The following is a 23610-nucleotide window of genomic DNA, read 5'->3' as shown; positions in this document are numbered from 1 at the left end:
GTTCAACCTGCCTGTGTGTGAAACTTTGTTTTGCATTCTATCCGGGCAGATCATATTATACATGAGTACAACAGGTTGTATAAAAGAGAAAAGAAACAGTGCAGAATATAGAGTGACAGCTACAGAGAAAGTGCAGATAAAAAAGTGCTAAGGCCACAATAAGGTAGATTGGAAGATTCTGAAAATATCTTCAGCATATGAGGGCTTGTTCTGATAACAGCAGGGAAGTTGTTCTTGATTCTGGTGGTATGTACTTTTGAGCTTTTGTATCTTCTATCCAAAGGGAGAGGGGAAAAGAGAAAATGACCGGGGTAAAAGTGGTCCTTGAAGATATTGGCTGTCTTTAGACAACATGAAATATAGATGCAGTTGATAATGTGGAGGGAGAGACAGATTTATGTGATAGACTGGACTCTATCCATTGACTCTGCAATTTATTTGGTAGAGCAGGTACTGTACCAATCTAGGATGCCTTCTATGGTGCACCTGAAGAAATTGGGGACATCTGAATTTCCTTAGTCTTCTGAGGAAGCAGAGGTGTTGATGTGCTTTCTTGATATAATTAAAGTTCTTTGACAGTGTCAAATTGTGAAGTTTTTGCACCTGGGAACTTAAATCCCTTGACAATTTCCACCTCGGCACCATTGGTGCAGACTGCTGTATACTCCATCCTGCTTCCTGTATTCAATGACTAGCTCCTTCATTTTTTTGACATTAGAGAGGTTGTCTTGATACCATGTTACTTAGCTTTCCATTTCCTTTCTGTACTCCCGTTTTGTCAATGTTTTATTGTTTAAGAAGGAACTGCAGATGCTGGAAAATCGAAGGTATACAAAAAAGCTGGAGAAACTCAGCGGGTGCAGCAGCATCTATGGAGCGAAGGAAATAGGCAACGTTTTAGGCCAAATCCCTTCTTTAGAGATTTGGGTTTTGGCCCGAAACCTTGCCTATTTACTTATCAATGTTTTATATCTGGCCCACTGCAGTGGTATCATCTGCAAACATGTAAATAGATCATTTAGTGCAGAACAGGTGTGAGTGCATAGGGAATATAGAAAGGGGCCGAGAATATAGTCTTGCGTGAACTGGGGTTGAAAATTATCGTGTTGTCTGTCATCGATTGCAGTTTGCAGGTCAAGGATCCAGTTATTGAAGGTGACCAGTCCTAGGTCCAGGAGCTTGGAGACGAGTTTGATTAGAATTATGGTGTTGGAGTTGTAGCCAATTAATAGAAGTCTGAGAGATGCCCTTGTTTTCCAGAGAACTGAGTTGACGTTGCTCCCCAAATGTCCTGCAGTCAATGAATGTACTGTCACACCACTGAATGGTACAGTTCTAGATTTTGAAGAAATGGTGAAACATATCCAAGTTCAGAGATTGTCTCACTTTGAAGGGAATTTCCAGGCAATGTTCCAACACAGTTCCAGTGCTTATCTCGATGATTGAGTTTGCTGGTTTGGGAAAATATTTTCAATATATTCATTGCCTCAATATAGTAATAATTGGAAGAGTAGATGATTATCATTCAGGTATCCACAAATATTTGATTAACATTGAGGTGTTTGTCTCTGTGGGTCCTGCACCTATTCAAGAATCGTGAATATTACTTTGCTCTACTGTCTTGTACAGAGTAAATAATAAGGAAATTGAGATATGAGTCGCTCTCTGCAGAATAAATAATGTCCGTCTTGCTCCAATAGACCTAAACTAAATAAATGATTTAGTTCCATTCATAATGTAATGTGGTTTATTAAACACGCCAATTATTAACTATTTGATTGCTAGTTATAATGATTAAAATTGTTGCCAAATAGATTTGACAGAACCTGCAGTTTCATGTTGAAAATCAAAATGTCATAAATACTGCCCTAACGTGATATTGCAATCCTAAGAAACATCGCGTTATAGAAAATTGGTTTAGAAAATCAATTGTATCAAACAGGAAAAAGGGAGTTGGATTCAGACACAATATCAAAGTTAACTTTTTCTGCAGGATTTTCAAAAATAAAGCTTTTTAAAGCTATGCATTTATTTTCTTACTGCTAAAAATACTAAAGGCTGTATATTACATTGTTTAATGGTATATGGTTGCACGTGTCAATAGAAATTATTAGTTATCAATTTCCAGTGTGATCCCCTTTCACTCCCACAATGAAGCTGGCAGACTGGATTTAATTAGTGTGGAGGAAAATATGTTGGAAACAATAAACGAGTTCGGTATTCTGAAAAACGCAAGGAATCATGGGATTTGTCAAAGGTCATTCGCGATAAAGAAAAAGCGAACGAAGTGCTGGCTGTATAAACTGTGTATAAATTCTTATCTTTATTCATAATTTATGTAGAAATATATTTAATCTGAGGAATGGGGATGCCAGGTAGCGGGAGAGTGGGATGTAACAGCGAGAGAGAGGGGGCAGATGCGAGTGGGAGACTGGACCAGCGGAGAGGCATTCTCGGCAGCTGAATTTCCTGCGTGTGTGCAGAACTGCACTTCATCCTGAGTCAGGATCGAACCAGGGTCTCCGGTGCTGCAAGTGCTGTTGAATTGCTATTGGACCATCCCTGTCCACTCCCGAGTGTCCCATCCCTGTCCGGGGACGGCTGGAGATGTCCTGGGTGACCCTGGACTGACGGGACACGGACCGGAGCAGTGACGTCACAAGGATTACAGCCAACGTGGGCCGCCAGTCCAGGGCTGTCAATTAACCCGGCGGGTCAGGCAGAGTTGAACTGGAGTTAGCGCTCCTTCTCCTCGCTGGCCGGAGACCCGGGTTCGATCCTGACTAAGGATGAAACGCATGTCTGTATACACGCAGCAGCACAGCTGCCGAGAATGTTTATCGCGAGTGACCTATGATCTGGGCATGTGCAGTCGGAATACCAAACTCGCTTATTGCAGATGCTGGTTTAAATCGAAGATAGACACAAAATGCTGAAGAAGGGTCTTGACCCGAAACGCCACCCTTTCCTTCTCTCCAGAAATTCTGCCTGTCCCACTGAGTTACTCCAGCATTTTGTGTCTATCTTTGATTCAATTAATGCGGGGCTGTTTCTGATCAAAATCACCTTAAAACCAATTTGGTCATACAAATAATGTTTCCTAATTCTTCAATTGTGTTATATCTAGTTTGCATTACGGAAGTGCATTTTATAGCAAAAGCCTGTGTGTGATTTATTAAGTAATTTAATTTTACTAACAATTACAATAATAAGAAATAAATTTATAATTTGTTTTAATCTATTTTCCTAACTATCTGTGCAGTGAAAGGCCATCAGCCTTCTGTCAGCATGAAAACATTATTTAGGCATAATATGCTAGTGAAATTAATAATATTTTGCTCTGTGCTACACAAAAATAAAGCTTAAACTACAATAGTAAGCAGTAAACTACAGGAATAAAACTCTATTTTCCATATAGGGAGGCCCAGCTAGCCCTGGCAGACAGAACAAAAGTAGTTGTTTCCTAGCTAACGTTAGGTTTCACTATCGTAGAGGAAGCCATAATGAGAGCATCAAATATGTTGAGGAAGTTACAATGCTTCATTAGAGGGATAGAGATTGGTTTAGCTTTCATCATTCATTTGCCACTATTGTTTTGTTGAACTTTTCTCAATATACCACAATGTTGTATTTCTCAGCTTGCGCAGAGCCTAATTTTCATTAGAATTTAATTTTCTCATTTAGAATTTGTAATTTGTGATGGTCCACTGAAACTTGTCCACTGAAACTTCAACTACTTGCCTGACTCCATTCCTTAAGAATAGGTCTAGTACTGCCCCATCTCTTTATTGGACTGATAACGGGGCCACATTCTGCAACAAATGTCAAGTACTGTTGAAAAACCATCAACCTCAGTGAAAGGTGCTCTGCCCGAAACTTGTGGGTCTTTCAGGACTGCAATTGTGTCCATATGGGAATGCTGCCAACTGGCACATTCCATATTGCAGGAGTACTTGTTGAAGGAACACATTGAAACATAGTGCAGCTAAAGCCAAGGCTCAGTGGGAAAGGACCACAGTCTAAGTTCTTTTGCTTCTTGACTTTGACGGTCTGAGGCCAGTGGGGAAACCTGTTATAGAACATAAGAGGGTATCACCCTCAGGCCACGAGTGGCAGTAGCTTTAGGTATTAAAGGAGTTAGATGTGGCCCTTGTGGCCAAGGGGATCAGAGGGTATGGAGAGAAGGCAGGTACGGGATACTGAGTTGGATGATCGGCCATGATCATATTGAATGGCGGTGCAGGCTCGAAGGGCCGAATGGCCTACTCCTGCACCTAATTTCTATGTTTCTATGTAAAAGAAGGCTAACATACTCTGCATAAAACCAACAATGCTAAATGTGTAGGCCAACAATAAGAATGTATTAAGAGCTTTGCACTGTTTTCTTCTGCATTGTGTTATGAGTAAACTTTATTTTTGGAGGGAAAAAAAAGCATACTGGCACAAGAAAATTTCCTGAATAGCAGGCTACTTTTTAATGGGTTTGTAGTGTTTCTCAAAAGAGGAAAAGTAGTTGTCATTTATGATTGGGTTGCACAAAGTGGTAATTTTGTTCTTTTATCATTCAATTAACACTTTTTTGCACCTGTTTTTGTTAGTAATAGTCCACAATATTGTATTTCTCGACTTGTCCAGAGCTTCACTGGTTTAATTTTGTTTTGGTTCATTGAGTTGTGCTGCAATTTAACATTTCATAGAATCATTTGGCAAGTATCTGTCTTTAATGAATCTTCTCAAATTGTACACCCGGTATTTAAAAAAAGATTATATATCGAATCACGCGAAATAATTTTATAAATTGGTAAAATTAAATGCTGCTGAAAGGCTACACATTGGTATTTGAAAAAAAGATTATTCTTCACTTGGCATCCAAGTAAAAAGCCTCCTTTTGTAATGAAAGCTCCTTCCTGGTGGAACAAAATTTCAACAAATACTGTATATATCTATTTATTTGAGTTGCTATAAGGTACAAGACTTAAAAATAAAAAAATGATCAAAAAATATTACATGATGTCTGATATGAGCAAATTGCAATCAATTGCCTTTATTCTCTTTTTTTCTCTGTAGAAACATAGAAAATAGGTGCAGGAGTAGGCCATTTGCCCCTCGAGCCTGCACCGGCATTCAATATGATCGTGGCTGATCATCCAACTCGGTATCCTGTACCTGCCTTCTCTCCATACCCCCTGATCCCTTTAGCCACAAGGGCCACACCTAACTCCCTCTTTAATGAACTGGCCTCAACTACCTTCTGTGGCAGAGAATTCCAGAGATTCACCACTCTCTGTATGAAAAATGTTTTCCTCATCTCGGTCCTAAAAGATTTGCCCCTTATCCTTAAACTGTGACCCCTTGTTCTGGACTTCCCCAACAGCGGGAACAATCTTCCTGCATCTAGCCTGTCCAACCCCTTAAGAATTTTGTAAGTTTCTATAAGATCCTCCCTCAATCTTCTAAATTCTACCGAGTACAAGCCGAGTCTATCCAGTCTTTCTTCATATGAAAGTCCTGACATCCCAGGAATCAGTCTGGTTTTTTTTAATGGATATTTTTTTAATGGATATTTACTTGGTTGTTTTGTTTGTAGTTTGGCACTTAATTTTTATTTATCTTTCAGATCTTAGACCATGTCAGTATGGATTCAGGCCCAGCAGCTTCAAGGCGAAGCTCTGCGTCAGATGCAGTCCTTGTATGGGCAACATTTTCCAATTGAAGTTCGGCATTATTTATCACAATGGATTGAAAGCCAGGCATGGTATGTACACTATATGTTCAAATCAAATTTGTCCAGTACGTACTGATATTTGGTTGCTTTTAGCGTGTGGTGTTATAGAATGGTTTGTTATACTTTTGGAGATCCTTATAAACACTAAATATATGTGTTTCAGTACATCTTTTCCATGTTCTAGATAATAACTATACATTAAATTGGTTAAAAATATATATACATACATAACTAAAACTCTCATCTTGGTATCTTCCAGTTTGCATTGTTTTTGCATTTGTGCAAAAACGGTACACGATAACGCAATGATTTTTCACCACCTTGCTCACCATTTTCCTGTGCTGCAAGTGCAACAAGTTTTGTTCAGATTGGTGGTATATTTTAAAGGTTATTAAGGTGTAAAAGTCTTAAAAACCACGCATGCGCAGATTGGTCTGCTCTCCTATCAGTCACCGCTGGGACGGCAACGCCCCTTCCTGCACCATTGCTGCACTGATTGACCGCGTCTGCTAACAGTCTCCGGCGTTGCCCGGCGCGGCCTCCGGTCAAGGCAACCTCCAGTCAGAAGAGCAGCAACCTCGAGATCCTGGGGAGGTGAGGAGGGAGAGTGGGGGAAATGAGGGAGAGGAGGGAGATCGGGTGGATTGTGGGAGAGCAGGGGGGTAGGGAGAGGAGAGGAGTGAGGGAAGGAGGGAGTGCCTGGTAGGGGAGAGGTGAGGGAGGGATTGGAGGAGGGTAGGAGGAGAGGGGAAAGAGAGAGGGAGATGTGGAGGGATAGTGGGGGAGGAGGGGAAATAGAGGGAGAGGAGGTGAGAGTGGGGAATAGAGGGAAAGGAGGGCAGTGGGGGAGGTCAGGAGGGATAGTGGGGAGTAATAGGGGGAGGTGAGGGGAGGTGGGTGATTGGGGGGTAGGGAGGGGAGAGGAGTTATGGAGGGAGGGAGTGACTGAGGGTAAGGGACAGGGGAAGGAGGGATTGGGGGAGGGGAAAGAAGAGGGAGGATGAAGAGGGGAGGGAGGGAGTGCTGGGGGATGAGGGGAAACGAGCAGCGCCTGCACAGTTGGGGGCCGTGGGTGAATGGTGGAATATTGCGTTGGGGGAACGGGTTGCATTGGGGGAACAGGTGAGTGGTGGAATATTGCGTGGGGGAACGGGTTGCGTTGGGGGAACCAGGCCTCCCGTGTGATAGGAGACCCATCCACAGTCTAGTTCTTGATAAAAGTGATTTATTTCATCAGTCTTTTGTCAGCCTGAACAAAATGTTTAGACTCCCATTCATATTTTAATTTGGTTGGTCCTCTACATTACTGTTGTAGATTTGAATTTCAGTCGACTCTTTATTTTAATTATTTATTCCAATAAATTAGAAAGTATATTGGCATGTAGTTTCAATTGTGTTACAATCACTTGAACACCAAACCAATGAATTGCTTATTTTTAGTTTTAAGCAACTCGGCTATGATTGGCAAAAAACAACTGTGACCAACTGACCACAGTATTCTGAAACACATTGGTTTGTAAAGAATATTCTCTCAGGCATCACATCTTTATTGTAACCTGACATTGAGTTGTGGGAATATTGCCATCAAGCGTACCATTTCTTATAAGATGTCGAACTGAGGCCTTGCTACCCTCCTAATGATACTAAAAGGGTTGTTCTTTGAAGAACACCGTTCTGCTGTCCCATCCAATATTTGTTCCTCAATATCTTTTAATTATTTGTTGCTCATCACATAACTATATGAGATTAATGCGCAGAAATTAATTGTTACATTCCCTCCATTGTAGCAAGGGGCTCAATGTCAAAATTGGCAGCAAAGTACTTTAAGAAGCATTGGGGATATGAAAGATATGCTTTTAATAATTTAAACAATTTTTGCACGTTGTCTGACAAACGGGGTAAATGAGCTGGAGAGATTGGTCTATAAGCCAACAGTATTCTGAAGAATAGTCACTATTTCAACGTAGAAAATTTGGCATTAATTTGAGCAGAGTGAATTTTCATGAATGGCATTGACTTAGCCAGATGATTGACTTGATTTGAATGGTACATGTGGGATTCAGTTTGTGGATACTGGAGTGAGACCTGATGAATTACTGTAGAGAATGAGGAGAGACTGTCTTTTTCTTTTGCACCAAATGATTCTTGGAGAACATTTAATTTAATTGAGGAATATAAAATGATGTGAGACCTAAACAGTAAACAGTAAGAGTCTGTTCATCATGTCAAAGGGGATAGATTTGTTAGTTGTTAGAAGGATTTGAGGAGTTTGGGTAAAATAATGATCTCATTGAACAAATGATACACAGGGTGGTAGAGGCAAACATCCATTGTGCAAATCTGTGGGATTCTACTATGTATCTGAGAGGACAGACATTTATTGGTGTGAATGGTTCATCTGAATGCCAGAGTAGCAGTGCCACACACAGCTCAACTAATGAAAACTAAGACATATGAACACTGGCAGGTTGTCATTGTAGTGGTAAAAAAAAAAATTGTGTGTTAATACATTCATTGTCGCCATGACCTTTGTATGCAATTAGGTCTTAATGTTCTGTTGAGGTGCCAAAGTGAAATTTACTGTACTAAAAATGTGATTATTTGTGCTCTGATGTTTATAAACTGGATTTTCCTGCAGCGCTCACAAAAATGTCTATTCACTTCAAGTTAGTTTTGTGGGTTTCTTACCAAATGAAGAGCTTTTCTGAGACTGAAGTTTCAAACTAGCCATTTAACTCTACAAAATGTTAGCCCTCTTCACTAAAAAAGTTGAAATAATATTGCATTTGTTGGTGACGTTGGCTAACATTACAAGGGAACGCGGTATTTAAGATGCCTTGGAATAACTTTAGTTAATCGAACACAATTTAACTTTTATGAGCCAAATCATAGAGCAAGGAATTTTTGAAAGAAATCTGTAAAAGATTAGTTGGGCCACAGCTTTAGTATTTTGTCTCACACCACAGGAAGAATAGAATAGCACTGGAGAGAATAGAGATTTACGGGAGTGTTGTGAGACCTGATGAATTATAGAATGAGGAGAGACTATTTAGTTTGGATTTTTTTCTTTTGCGCTAAAGGTTTCTTGGAGAACATTTAATTGAGGAATAAAAAATTATGTGAGACCTAGACAGTAAACAGTAAGAGTCTGTTCATCTTGTCAAAAGGGATAGATTTGTTAGGTGTTAGAAGGATTTGAGGAGTTTGGGGAAAATAATGATCTCATTCAACAAATGATCCACAGGGTGGTAGAGGCAAACTCTTTCACCAAATTTGTGAAGTAATTGGATAAATATTTGCATAGCTGTTACTTTCAGGGACATTCAGGATGGGCTGACTGACCTTTCATGTCTGATTCTGTGAATTGTCTTCTCTTGCTTGCATGTGTCCAAACAAATCCTGTTTTCCTGTTAACATTGTATTAGCTTCAAAATGAAAGCTAATCTATAATCAATTCTGTCATGTTCTATTCTTTAAAAATATTTATTGGCTAGGTGTTTTGACTACACATTTTTGCAAAATTATTTCACTTTAGGGACTCTATAGACCTGGAGAATCCACAAGATGAATATCGAGCACAGAGGTTGCTTGAGACATTAATACAAGAGTTACAGAAGAAAGCTGATCATCTAATGGGTGAAGATGTTTTCGTACTAAAGTTGAAATTAGGGAATTATGCCACACAGTTAAAGGTGGGTGTTAATTCTAAATATAGTAAATCCAGTGCTATCCAGCTGCATTTTTGTGACTCTAGATATTAATTAGTTGCTATATTTTTTCATTGTAGCTGTATGGACTAGACATTTAAATTGATTTTTTTCCAGTGTTTGGTTGACTAACAAAATATTTTTAATTTATTTTGTCTTTATCAATTAATCCAGTCTGTCACATACATCAAGCATGTTTCACTTTTCCATTGTTGAAGAAAATCACAATTTGGTTATTCTTTACTTGGCAGTTTTATTAACAATCATGTTTTGCAACTTTTTCTCTGTTTTATTTTTTGCCAATCAAATACAAGTAGTGGGGAAAAGTAGCACATTACATGTGCATTGCCAGTTCCTCAGGTGCTTGAACAAGTGCAAGTGCAAGTGCAAAAAATGCATTGCCTGAAATAAAAAAGTTACAAATATGTGCACAAAGTTGACTGCCTGCAATATTTCCCTGGATTTCTTCACTGGCAAAATGACAATTCTCTGACTGGTCTATACCCTTAACTCTATACCTCTTCGGGGTAAATGGGCGGACCACAATTTAATTTGTCAGATATTGAATTGGCTCACCTGCTGGATTGGATGAAGCTTTATTGACTTTGTCAGCCAAATAATTCCCAGCATTGCCCATCTAAATTTGTGAATCTAATTGCCATAGGGTAACTTGCTGTTCTATGCACATATAACCTAACAATCTTTGCCTACAATTCAGAATAGGGGTAAAAATATAGAAAATAAATCACTTTATATTAAATAAATTTTTCTCATGACATGCTTTCAATGAATTGAATTAGTACTGGAACATTTTTCTGTATAGATTTTAGATTTGGAAAGCATAATTTCTGCTGACTGGTTTAATGTTTTAATTATTATTTCTAGAATACTTATGATCGTTGTCCACTGGAACTGGTTCGATCAATCAAACACATTTTGTACCATGAGCAGAGACTAATTAGGGAAGCTACAAATGTAAGTACCACATGGAATGGGTGAAATTTCTTCAATAGCACTTTAGCCTGTTTATCACTAGTCTTGGAATTGATTTATTATTGTCACGTATATGACATATAGTGAAGAGTTTTGTCTGTTTTCTATCCAATTAAATCAGATCATATTCTATATAAGTACAGTCACGCCATACACAAGTACAATAGGTTTTGCAAAGAGAAAAATATCAATGTAGAAAATACAAGATACAAGATACATTTAATTGTCATTTGGACCCCTTGAGGTCCAAACGAAATGCCGTTTCTGCAGCCATACATTACAAACAAATAGACCCAAGACACAACATAATTTACATAAACATCCATCACATCGCTGTGATGGAAGGCCAAATAAACTTATCTCTCCACTGCACTCTCCCCCCCCCCCCCCCCCCCCCGATGTCAGAGTCAAAGTCAAAGCCCCCGGCTGGCGATGGCGATTGTCCCGCGGCCATTAAAGCCACGCCAGGTGGTGCGAGGTCGCACACCGGGTCTTGGTGTTAGAGCCCCCGGCGTGCGCTCGCAGAGTCCCGCGGCCATTCCAAGCCGCGCGGGGCGGTGATGTCAAGCCCCGCTCCAGGAGCTCTTCAACCCCGCAACTCGGGTGGGGGAAGTCGCCGTTGCGAGAGCCCTGAACAAGTGGTCTCCCTCCAGGGACCCGCGGGCTCCCGGTGCCGCCGTCCACAGACCTGCCGTTGAAGCCTCCGACTCTCCGGTCGGGGCCGCAGCAGCAGCAGCAGCAGCGCTCCTCCACCGCTCCACCCGCTCCGGACTCGGCCAGCTCCGCGACGGTGAGGTGAGTCATCGGCACCAGAGTCCCCGGCTTCTTCCTGTTGGAGGCCGCTCCTCGTTGCAGCCCTAACGATAACGGAAACCCGACGAGAAAAGGTCGGGTCTCCCGTGCAGGGACAGAGTTAAAATTTTCCCCCCCCCTCCCCCCCCCCCCCCCCGGGGCCCCCACCCCCCCCCCCCCCCCCCACACACACACACACACCCCCCCCAACAGAAAATAACAAAAAACTACATTAAAACACAGACAGAAAATAATAAAAACGAGGACAGACTGCAGAGGCCGCTGCTGACGAGAGTCGCGCCGCCCACCGAACTGTGGGCGAAATGGTGTTACAGCAGAGTAGCATTACAGTTACAGATCAATCCAGCATTCCTAATGAAGGTGGGTGGTAGTGGGGAATCTGGTCTGGGTGATGGACTACAAATTATTGCAGCCCTGGGCAGAATTGTTCCTAAAACAAATTGAGATACAACCCTGCAATATATCTCTAATGTTGGCAAGAATTGTTGAACACATGCTGGACCTACTTAGCCTTCTGTGTGCTTTTTTAGCCATTGCTTCAATGTCGTTGGTCCAGAGAATTGACATTTTTCACAATTGATTTGTCCATGTTTGGGGCCATTCAGTTGGTTAACATTTATTATTTGGAAGCATCTTTAAACATTTTTTGTTTAATCCTTGTCCTTGTGACTTCAAGAACTTGGTTTAGAAATACAACATGAAAACAGGGTCATCAGCCCATTAGATCCAATCTGATCATCGATCACCTGTACACTAGTTCGATGTTATCCCACTTTTTTATCCTACACATTAGGGGCAATTTACAGAAGCGAATTAACCTATAAAACTGCACATCTTTGGAATGTGGAAAGAAACCAGAGGACCTCGAGTAAACCCATGTGGTCACAAGAAGAACGTACAAACTCTGCACAGAGAGCATCCATAGTCAGGATTGAACTTTGATTTCTGACACTGAGGTTTGACCACTGCACCATTGTGTCACCATTTTATTTATTTTTTAAATAGCAGAGTTAATTGGGATATAGTTCTTTGTGGTGAAATCTGAGTAAACATCTTTGAACTCCACTAATGCTTCTTTTTGCATGTAGCCAAGTTCACCTGTAGGTTTACTGGATTCCATGTCTCAAAAACACCTACAAATAAACCAGACATTTGAGGAGCTAAGATTAATGACTCAAGATACTGAGAATGAACTACGAAAGCTTCAGCACACCCAAGAATACTTTATCATTCAATATCAAGAGAGTTTACGGATACAAGGTAACTGGAATTTGTCACCACAGAATTTTCAATGGATTTGAGCTTTTCTGCAGATTGTTGTTGTGTCTAATTGTTTGATTTTAAATTGTGTATTTTCATGCACCACCTCCAACTTCATAACCTTCATTCCTTTCATTGTTAAATGTCTTGCTACATGTTATATTAAGTTAATGACCAAAAATGTGCGTAGTGCATCAATTTGACCTCAAAAGGTCTAGAAAAGAGATTGGCCTGTTTTGTACCTAAAAATAAAGGGAATGAAATTGTGTTTAATTATGAAGTACAGTACATTATATTAGAAGCTGCATAAAATGTGACTATTGCTCTAAATTATAATTTACAGATCAGGAAATCATCCTGCACTTTCTACTGCACTTGGTTCTCTAAACATTAAACAAAAAACTTGGCATGATAAAAAAAAAACTATGCAGTTGACATTTTCCATAGATGAGCATGTGGATTGATGAATACTTTTTTTAAAGGTGTCTGAAATTGCAGAATTTTATGAAAAACTAAGAGAACTATCCTCATGAATGCAGAATAGGTAATGGTTGGGATTTTTGCCGTCAGTCACACAGTAATGACACTTGCTCCTGATCTCATAAAGTTAACCACAAACATCTAGTGATCTTTGATGTGGCTTCCCTTTTTTTCCTGCATTTATTGTGGTTGAACATTGGTTCAGAGGGAACACTAGATTCCAGGAGCTATTACAAAGATTTATTATATTTTTAGATGATTACAGGTGCCGTAGAACTTTGATTTTGGATCAGTTTTGAGCAGTTATGGCTTGGTATTCAGTGCAGGGTACTTTGCATAGACACGTTTATAATTGGATTTCATTAATTCAACCAACATTCCTGAATATCATTGAGAAATGATGCTAAAGACGGCAGTCTTGAAGGAGGGCTGCATCACTGACAGCTCATTTGGAATTTCCACCTCAAGCCATTGGTGATTTACTGTATCATATCTTGTTTTTGTCTTTTACAAGGTTTGGTGGGGGTGCTTGATGGGGCATAATTTTCAGAATTTTCATTTGTAGAAACATTCTTAAATGCTCAGTTATTAAATTAAGACTGTCATTGGCGTGACATGCAATTCTTTGATAGGTACTGACAGCAAGTCTCTACATCAGTCCATACTTAGCAAATTAGCCCATATTTTCTGTACAGGTGGAAGGTGTATGGCAGCATTTTGAAACAGTAATCCATGCCTTTATTACATCTAGGCTGGATTACTGTAACACACTCTACTCTGGAGTCGCACGAGTTTCATTGGCTTGTCTCCAGCTGGTTCAAAATGCTGCCGCTCGCCTCTTAACCGGAACTCGAAAGAGGGAGCACATTACGCCAATTTTGGCCTCCCTTCACTGGCTCCCAGTGCACTTTCGAGTTCATTTTAAAATTATTTTATTTGTTTTTAAATCGTTGAATGGGCTCGCCCCGCCTTACCACTCTGAGCTGCTCCCACCCATACGCTCCTGCCCGGTGCCTCAGGTCAGCTGATCAGCTGCTCCTTGAGGTACCAAGGTCTAAGCGGAAGCTCAGAGGGGATAGAGCCTTTTCTGTTGCTGCTTCGGCACTCTGGAACACCTTGCCGTTGCACATCAGACAGGCCCCCTCTCTGTCCATCTTCAAATCCACCCTAAAAACTCATTTTTATTCTCTGGCTTTCGACACTGGCTGAGACATTGCTCCTGTTTTTAGTGCTTTTAATGTCTTTTAATTTTTACTGTTTTATAGTCCTTTGTTTTACGGTTTTTAATTGTTTGTATTAACTTCTTGTCCATGAGTTCTCATGTACAGCACTTTGTGGCAACTGCAGTTGTTTAAAGTGCTTTATAAATAAAGTTATTATTATTATTATTATTATAAGGTGGTACAAGTGGTTTGGCAGTATGACATACATGGATTAAACCACTTTTTGCATGCAAATGTAAAGGCCTTTTATTTCTATTTAACACTGATGTGGATTATTTTTCTAGCTCAGCTTGCTCAACTTGCACAGCTAAGTCCACAGGACCAGAATCGTATCCTGCGAGAGCAAAGCTTGCAACAAAAGCGGACGTCTTTGGAGGGTTGGTTACAGCGAGAAGCGCAGACACTACAGCAATACAGACTGGTATTTATTAATTTATCATCTCAAAACATTTTCTTAAAAAGAACGTGCTGCTTTGTGAATAATGCCAAAGAAAGATAGAAATTTATAATTAAATCCTTTCATCAGCAGGATATTGTGGTTCGCTTGCATTCATTTATTTTAGCAGTGCGTTGCACCTATGTGTGATAAATGAATTATTTTCAATTTTAGAAAAGAGTTTTAAATCAATTGATTGAAAGATACAGCGTGGAAACAGATTTTTTGGCCCAATGTGTCCATGCCAACCGTCAATCGGCCGTTCACACTAGTTTCCACTTTCTCCTCCACTCACCTACACACAAAAGGCAATTTACAGAGGCCAATTAACCCACAAACCCCAGTGTCTTTGGAATGAGGGAAGAAACTGGAGACCTGGAGGAAATGCACGTTCCCAGGGAGAACATGCAAACTCCATATCGACAGCAGCCGAGATCAGGATTGAACTCGGAACTCTAGCGCTGTGAGGTAGCAGCTCTACCAGGTGTGCCACTGCACCATACCACAGTGTTTAGTTCGGGCATAAAACATGAAATAGGGAGAGTGAATCTAACCCACAACACTCTCTTTGAGTGACATTGCCAATTGGTGAAAATAAAGAGCATTTGGTGCTGTAAACTTGCCATTATTTGCGATGGATGTGTAAGGTGGGTGGTAGTATTTTCCGCTTTCAAAGTCCAAGCATTTCACAAATGACTTTGCTATTATATTCTATTCCAATTTTGATAAAAACAATGATCCTGTATGCCTATAAAAGTTATTTTTATTTTGTCCTGCTGGCTTCTAAAATTTGTTTATAATTTCCCTCTACCTGCACCTACATTAAAATTGTGCCAATAGTTGATACTGTTTTTGATATTGTTTTTCCTCTTTCTTCAAAAATGTTTTCTTCTCATTTCTCTGTTCGTTTTCATCTGTTTCTGCATATCTAACACATGTCATCCTGATCAAGAAACTATCTGCTGCCATATTAATTGCATTTTAAATTTTGAATCTGATGCAAGTACTAAAATTTTACTCTGTATTCAAGTCCAGATTGATAACGTGTATCAAAAAGGGTGGCGATCTCAGTATTGTCCATAATGTGCATTGCTGTTCATTTTCAGGTCCAGTTGTGAATCCATGCTACTTTAACTTTGTTATTAAGCCTGTTTTATGTTACTTCAAAACCCCAAAATGCACAACTACATTCATTCTCTTTTGTTCCTTAACCAAAATATTTGGTCAAATTTATCAAACAGAACTGTGACTTTCATTTATGTTATATTTTAGATTATTATGTCTAACCATTTCTTGACCAATAGTTATCAGGTTACAGGATTAAATGTTTCCCCTTTAAATGAGTTTGTAACATGAGGTTTGATACTAACACCATAATAAGGAGGAATTGGCGAATTGTGGCCAAAACATTAAAAACATCCACCATCCCTTTATTTCCCAGGAGTGTGTTCTATCTGCATTTTCCTACTTTATAATCTGGGCGCTTTTTAACCTGTCTTGAAACTGTTTAGCTTTCCTACTTCATTCTAGCTAAATTTGCTGTGCTGTCTTTAGTTAAGATCATTGCTGAATAACTTCTGCCACTACAGAAACATTTCCTTTAGATTACTAATTAACCCACATATCTTTTAACCACACTTCAAGCATTTACCCAATACTATAATTGAAAAGTTAAAACCTGCAGATGATGAAAATCTGGGAGAAATAAAATGAAACCTGGAGATAGCAGGCCAGGCAGCATCTGTGGACAGTGTTAACTGTTCAAATCAATGAATGTTTTTTTACCATCATTGTTAGTTTCTTTGTGAAATTATGAAGAGTTAGACTTTGGCGAAATAGCGCGTAAACAGGCCTTTAGGCTTACCATGTCCGCGCCGACAGAGATCACTCCATACACTATCCTACACACTAGGGACAACTTACAATTCATACCAAAGATAATTAACCAACAACGTGTACATCTTTGAAATATGGGAGGAACTGAAACACCCAGAGAAAACCCACATGGACTCAGGGAGAACGTACAAACTCCGTGCAGACAGACCAGTAGTCAGAATCAAACCCAAATCTCTGGCGTGTAATGCAGCAACCCTACCACTGTGCCACCCTTAAGTTTGTATTGTACAAATTTGCATTTTTTTCATTAATTTGTTCTATATCTCTCTATCACTGTCTATATCTCTCGTTCCCCTTTACCCTGACTGTCTAAAGAAGGGTTCAACCCAAAATGTAATCTATTCCTTTTCTTCAGCGATGCTGCCTGACCGCTGATTACTCCAGCTTTTTGTGTCCATCTTCGTGTAAATGTGTCAGTTTACCTTTGGATTAGAATTGCTTGATATGAAAGTATTACATGAATTGCTTGCTGCGAAAGTGAAACAAGTCTTTGGTTTATTCTTGGTTGGACTTTTTACTTTTCACCAGCCAATAATCTCAAATGAAATTCATTTCATTAGTATTTTGATTTTTGTTTAAAACAGCTATAAGTATTTCTTCTAACGGCCCCCACAGCAATATAATGTCTAACTAAAGTGTAAATTTCCTATGTACCCTATAGGATCTAGCTGAGAAACACCAAAAGACATTGCAGTTACTTCGTAAACTCCAGACAATTATTTTAGATGATGAATTAATTCAGTGGAAACGTCGACAGCAGTTAGCTGGGAATGGTGGTCAGTCTGAAGGAGGTTTGGACGTTCTTCAGTCATGGTAAGAAATCTAAACTTGATTTATTTTGTTTGAATAGGTTTCAAAACAGCAGGATTACTTTCAAAAATGTGTCCTTGCTTATTAATAGAATATGATTGAGCTGCACTTATATCCAATTACGTGGCTGAGATTAGGTGCTTTCATGGCTGGGTGTTATGGCAGCAGTTTCTGTATCATAGATGTTTTTCATCTCATTCAATGGTTCATTGCTTCATAGAGGAAATTGAGGAGCAAATGTGGAAGAAAATTTTGGGGAGCTCCAGGGTCTTTCATAATTGTAATACAACACTTTCAACAAGAAAGGCCAATGTTGACTATTTTGTCAACAAACGTCAATATATTGCTCTTGATCTTTTCATACACTCCACTGATTTGGATCGTGACCTGCTGAGCCCCAGCACCAATCCCTGTGACCCCCAACTAGTTGCCTCAACTTGAAAATAACCTATTTACTCATGCTTTCTGTTTTCTGTCCACTAACCAATCCAGAATCCATGTGCATATATTACCGACAATCCCACAAATTGTAATTTTTCTATAATCACCTAATTTTACCTTTACTGTGTTTTTTCTCCCCTTTATTGAATAGTGGGGTAGTACTTGTTATCTTCCAATCTGGGGCAACTATTGCAGAATTTTAGAATCTGTGGAATTTTGGGACGATGGAACTAATGCTTCTTTCAAGATCTTAGGATGCAGGTCACTAGATTCTGCAAGCTTGATGGCTTTCAATCCAATTGCTTTCTATCCCAATTATGTTTTTACAAATGTTAATTTCTTTCAGCTCCTTATTCTCTCGATCTGCTCTCCACTATTTCCTGGAGGTTATTATAGAGACAATCATTTAATTTTTCTGCAATCCTTTTTCACTGCAATAAGCGTAACATTAATCTTTGATCATCTTTATCTTTTGCCTGACCCAGTAGAAGCTTTTACGGAGTGTCTTTTTCATCTCTTGCAGATTTGTATTTTACTTCATATTATATATTTTACCAGTCCTTGGCTTGCTGTTTCTTTTAAACTGTGCCATTACTTAGCTTGTTGGCAAAGGCTGTACTTTTCTCGTTAGGTTCTGAGCTTTACAGGGATATGTTTACTTTAAACATATTAATCATTTAACTGCTGACAAATAGTAGAGCTAATGGGGCACATCTTTAATGCCTAATTAAACACCCAGCCATAAATATTGAAAATTAGTTGTTCCTCGTATTTGAATATTTTTCAATTTACTGATAACCTCATCGCGGATTGCTACAATCAAGTAACATATTCTTTAGCAAATATGTTTAGGGAAAAATGATAAGCATGTTCAAAGATTGATATGTCCTTCAGCAACTTCTAGAATTGTTACAATGTTCAACTATAGTCCAATTATATCCAGGCAAAAAGTTGCTTTTCTATTTGCCATGCTATTTTTGAGAAACTTGTTGCACTTGCAGGTGTGAGAAATTAGCAGAGACAATATGGCAGAATCGTCAGCAGATCAGGCGAGCTGAACACCAAAGACAACAGCTTCCCATCCCAGGCCCAGTGGAGGAGTTACTTACAGAACTCAATGCAACAATTACAGATGTAATATCTGCACTAGTTACAAGGTCAGTAAATCGGAGATGTCCTCATTCTTCAGGGAATGGGGATCCCCTCTTCCATTATAGATGAGGCTCTATCTCTGGGGTCTCCTTGATATCCCACAGCTCCGCTCTTGCTTACTCTCCTCCTATTCGCAACAAGGACAGAGCCCCCTTGTCCTCGCCTTCCACCCCATCAGCCGTTGCATAGAGCATATAATCCTCCAACTCTTTCGCCATCTCCAACGGGGTTCCGCTACTGGCCACATCTCATCTCCACCCATTTCAGCTTTCTGCAGAGCCCATTCCCTCCGCAACTCCCTGGTCTACCCGTCCCTTCACACCCAAACCATCCCCTCCCCAGGTACTTTCCCCTGCAAACACAGGAGATGCAACACCTTTCTCTTTACCCCCCCCCCCCCCCCCCCCCCCCCCCCCCCCCCCCCCCCGACTCCATCCAAGGACCCCGACAGTCATTTCAGGTGAGGCAGAGGTTCTCTTGCACCTCCTCCAACCTCATCTACTGTATCCGCTGTTCCAGGTGTCAACATCTGTACATCGACGAGACCAAGCACAGGCTCGATGATCGTTTCGCTGAACACCTCAGCTCAGTCTGCTTTAACCTACCTGATCTCCCGGTTGCTCAGCACTTTAACTCTCCCTCCCATTCCCAATCTGACCTTTCTGTCCTGGGCCTCCTCCATTGACAGAGTGAGGCCCAGTGCAAATTGGGGGAACTGCATCTCATATTTTGCTTGGGTAGCTTACACCCCAGCGGTATGAACATTGACTTCTCTAACTTTAAATAGCCCTTGCTTTCCCTTTCTCTCCAATCCCTCCCCCTTCCAAGTTCTCCCTCTAGTCTTACTGTCTCCGACTACATTCTATCTCTATCCCGCCCACTCCCCTGACATCAGTCTGAAGAAGGGTCTCGACCCGAAACGTCACCCATTCCTTCTCTCCGGAGATGCTGCCTGTCCCGCTGAGTTACTCCAACATTTTGTGTCTACCTTCGGTTTAAACCAGCACCTGCAGTTCTTTCCTACACACAGTAATGTTAACATCTATATATTTAACTTTTCACTCGAGACAATGAGCAAATCTATGCAGTATTTTGCAGCACAACCACCTTATTTTTATACTTAGTTTGTCTTACCTAGAGCAATGCTGTAAAATATCATTATTCAAACATATTTTCATTTTAAGATACGAATTATAATAATGAACATTTTTTGAAGAATTACCGTCTTTAAAACTTCTCCATAATATTAAAAAGACATTCACACAGCAAATATGCAAGATTATAGAAAGGCCACAGGGGGAGGTATGTTTTTACATGGTCAGCATGGCCGCAACACACCAAGATAGTCTCCTGAGTTGAGACCTTTCTGTGATTCTGTAAAAAATGTCAAGGAAATAGGTTTTTGTGAATAAATCTATTTTATGTTTAATTTGTCATTAACTTTAGTAGTTAGGTAGAACAAATGGTACTAAGTCATTCTTTTTTGTTTGCTTTGTACAGCACCTTTATTATTGAAAAACAGCCCCCTCAGGTTTTGAAGACTCAGACAAAGTTTGCTGCCACTGTACGTTTATTAGTTGGTGGAAAGCTTAATGTACACATGAATCCACCACAAGTGAAAGCGACTATTATCAGTGAACAGCAAGCAAAAGCACTTCTGAAAAATGAAAATACAAGAAAGTAAGTATCCCATCCATGGAATCCGGAATTTGTTTTACTTTTTTCAGAGACTATTCAATTTATTTTCATCTTAATGTTGATTAATCCTTTTCCATCCGAGTTCCTCTATTCTTTCTCTAAGTTATTCTTCCCTTCATTGCTTACACAATGGAACATTTCTCTGCATGGAATTTTATCTGCCCTTCTCTTCATAGCATTTCTCTAAATCTGAGGCACAAGAGCCTGCAGCTGCTGGAATCTTGTGCAAAATCCAAACTGCTAGAGGAATTCAGCAGTATCCACAGTAACAAAGTGATGATCAGTCCTGATGCTGGTTTTTGACCTAAAACGTTTCCCATTCTTTTGCCTTCACATCAGTTGCTTGACCCTCTGAATTCTCCAGCAGTTTTATTCCTCTAAATTTGCACATATCTCTAATTAAATATCCAAACTATCCATAAATCTATATGATGACTGGAAAAAGAATTTATAGGATAGATCATCATGGCATATCTCTGCACACACAACAAACACAAATTTACACTTTTTTGTCATTTATACGTATGAACATAACCAGTGTAATTCTACATTTATCCACTTGCTTGCCTGATCCTCCTGCCTGTCTTACTTACAGCAGTACTGCTGAAAATATTCCCTTCAAAGAAGAGTTTCTGGGAACTCGTACTCAAATAACATGACTCCTTCCCTTCTTTTACCCACTTAGTTGTTTGCCCTGAACTCTTCTTTCAGTTTCCTAACAAGATTGTCCAATTTTGAAATTGTACTATGCAATGGTCTTGCTCAGTTTCATGAAAGGTAAGATAGATGTAGTTAGTTCTGTTCTATCACATACAAGTTGAATTCACAGAATGTCTCGCAATGCACACATTTTGAAGGGATAGTTGGAAAATCAATTCAATAATAGATTATTACTTTTACCCCTTGAAATAATAAAGGCACTATAGAGAAAGATAATCAATCCAGGTATAACTAAAGTCCTTCAACCAAATGTGGATAATATGTCAACCTTGGATCACTCAGTTTGATTGCTATGGATAGAATAACTGTCTACAGATGGGAAATCCTACTCAATCCTGGGAAGGTGATTATTTTCAGAGCATGAAGCATCTTCTCTGCTGATGTGTAGATGGGACTGACTGTTGTCCCCTATTTACCTTTGAAATCAACTGTTATTATGACAATTATTGTATCTTCCATAAAATGCTGCTACAATGCAATGCTTTTTTTTTTAGATTTTTTTTTAAAGAAACTGATTTTTTCCCCCACTTGTGTTTCTGGCAGTGATAGCAGTGGTGAAATATTAAATAACTGTTGCGTTATGGAGTACCATCAAGCGACAGGAACCTTAAGTGCCAACTTTAGAAATATGGTAAGCAAAAATCTTCAGTATGACAGGTGTTCCTACTGCTGTGAAATTCATTTGGTGGGGGGAGGGGCAGTAAAATACATTATTAGATCTCAACCCAAACACAGTTTGTTCTATATTCCTCAATGGATGGATAGCATTAACCCTAGTTTTTTTTCTCCCCATAGTCTAACCAACTTGTTTACCGCTAGGATACACACTAAAGGGAATGTACTAAAGTCAATTCACCTTCCAATTCATATGTTTTTAGCATATGGGAGGAAAGCAAAGCACCAGTGGCAGAAAGTGTAAAATCCACACTGCACCCGGGGTCAGGATTGAACCCAGCTTCTATTATTATTAGGTAGTACTGCTGTAACTATACCACTGCATTACCCAATTGTCATCAAAGAGTTTGAGCTACATCATTTTAAATGCTGTGATCACATTCCTTGATCCATTTTTATCCATTCATGGCGTGTGGATGCTGCTGATGCTGCCTCCAATTTCAACCAAATTAAGGTGACATTTAAATTTCAACCATACTTGTAGGTTTGCTGGCATATAGGCTACATCCATCAGGGCATTTTGACAGTCTGTTAGTTTCATGGTTGCTATTTTATTCCTAAATTTCATTTTGCACTTATTAAATTACTTGAATAGCTTTGAACTTGTCTTGAAATGAATGGTTGGCAAGTTGGAATGGGATACTTTATTGGCACATGATAAGGCACAGTGAAATTCTTTGCATGCATACCCAAGGTATACAAGTAGCGGCCTTCTACAGCACTGACAAAGTTACAAAGTTTGACCACAAAGCCGTAAAATCCAATGGTGTGAAGTTTGATGGGAATAACAATAGGAAGTTGATGGGAGACAATTTTTGCTTGTAAAGTAATGTTGATGGAACAGGATGGGTGAAATGCAAGGGTGTATGATTTTATAAACAAAATGGGACGTAAATTTCTGATTGTATTGTTTTTAGTTGCTTTCTGTGTTCCTTTGGAATTTACTGTTCTCCACTTGAATTGTTTTAACATTGTGGCGAAGAGAGAACATGTTTATTTTGTACATTTTGATAGTGTTGCAAAAGTTCGTAACATACAAATGTTGTGATGCTATCCAAATTTTGATTCTGTCTTAGTCTTTGAAACGAATCAAGCGTTCTGACCGACGTGGAGCAGAATCGGTCACAGAAGAAAAATTCACCATTCTTTTTGAATCACAATTCAGTGTTGGTGGAAATGAACTAGTTTTTCAAGTTAAGGTATGTTGAAGACAGAACTTGCTGAGAGATTCTAACAGTAAAATTATTTTATTCTGTTGATATCATTAATGTTACGTTTTTTTTTCCCTTTCTGGCAGACTTTGTCGCTTCCGGTGGTAGTGATAGTTCATGGTAGCCAAGACAACAATGCCACTGCCACTGTACTCTGGGATAATGCATTTGCAGAGCCAGTAAGTGGCAATAAATTGTCTTATACTGAGTTTAATATTAAAATCTATAGGAAAGCTTAAAATAAGGGTTGCCGTATACACACATATTAGTTTAATCAAGTCATTACAAATATATAACATTTTGGCAGTGTCTTTTCTAAAGACAAAATTCACCAATTTGTGAGAATGTTGGTGGATTTTATTGTTGGAAG

At 39.5% G+C, this 23610-nt stretch overlaps 1 protein-coding gene across 3 annotated transcripts in view; it reads left to right on the top strand.

The window, feature by feature from the left end:
* The window catches only part of stat5a (signal transducer and activator of transcription 5a), a 98873-nt gene that overhangs the window by 61960 nt on the left and 13303 nt on the right, over positions 1-23610 (top strand). For all 3 annotated transcript variants that reach the window (XM_055657137.1, XM_055657136.1, XM_055657138.1), the window contains 11 exons: positions 5618-5755; positions 9261-9417; positions 10318-10407; positions 12327-12498; positions 14486-14622; positions 17195-17346; positions 18786-18941; positions 20437-20616; positions 21898-21985; positions 23106-23228; positions 23327-23419. In XM_055657137.1, coding sequence (XP_055513112.1) covers positions 5628-5755; positions 9261-9417; positions 10318-10407; positions 12327-12498; positions 14486-14622; positions 17195-17346; positions 18786-18941; positions 20437-20616; positions 21898-21985; positions 23106-23228; positions 23327-23419 — 1476 coding nt within the window. In that variant the 5' untranslated portion in view covers positions 5618-5627. The remainder of the gene's footprint in view (positions 1-5617; positions 5756-9260; positions 9418-10317; positions 10408-12326; positions 12499-14485; positions 14623-17194; positions 17347-18785; positions 18942-20436; positions 20617-21897; positions 21986-23105; positions 23229-23326; positions 23420-23610) is intronic.

The sequence above is a fragment of the Leucoraja erinacea genome, chromosome 27, assembly GCF_028641065.1.
Source record: "Leucoraja erinacea ecotype New England chromosome 27, Leri_hhj_1, whole genome shotgun sequence".
NCBI classification, from domain to species: Eukaryota; Metazoa; Chordata; class Chondrichthyes; order Rajiformes; family Rajidae; genus Leucoraja; species Leucoraja erinaceus.
This window is presented reverse-complemented; position numbering and strand designations above follow the sequence as displayed.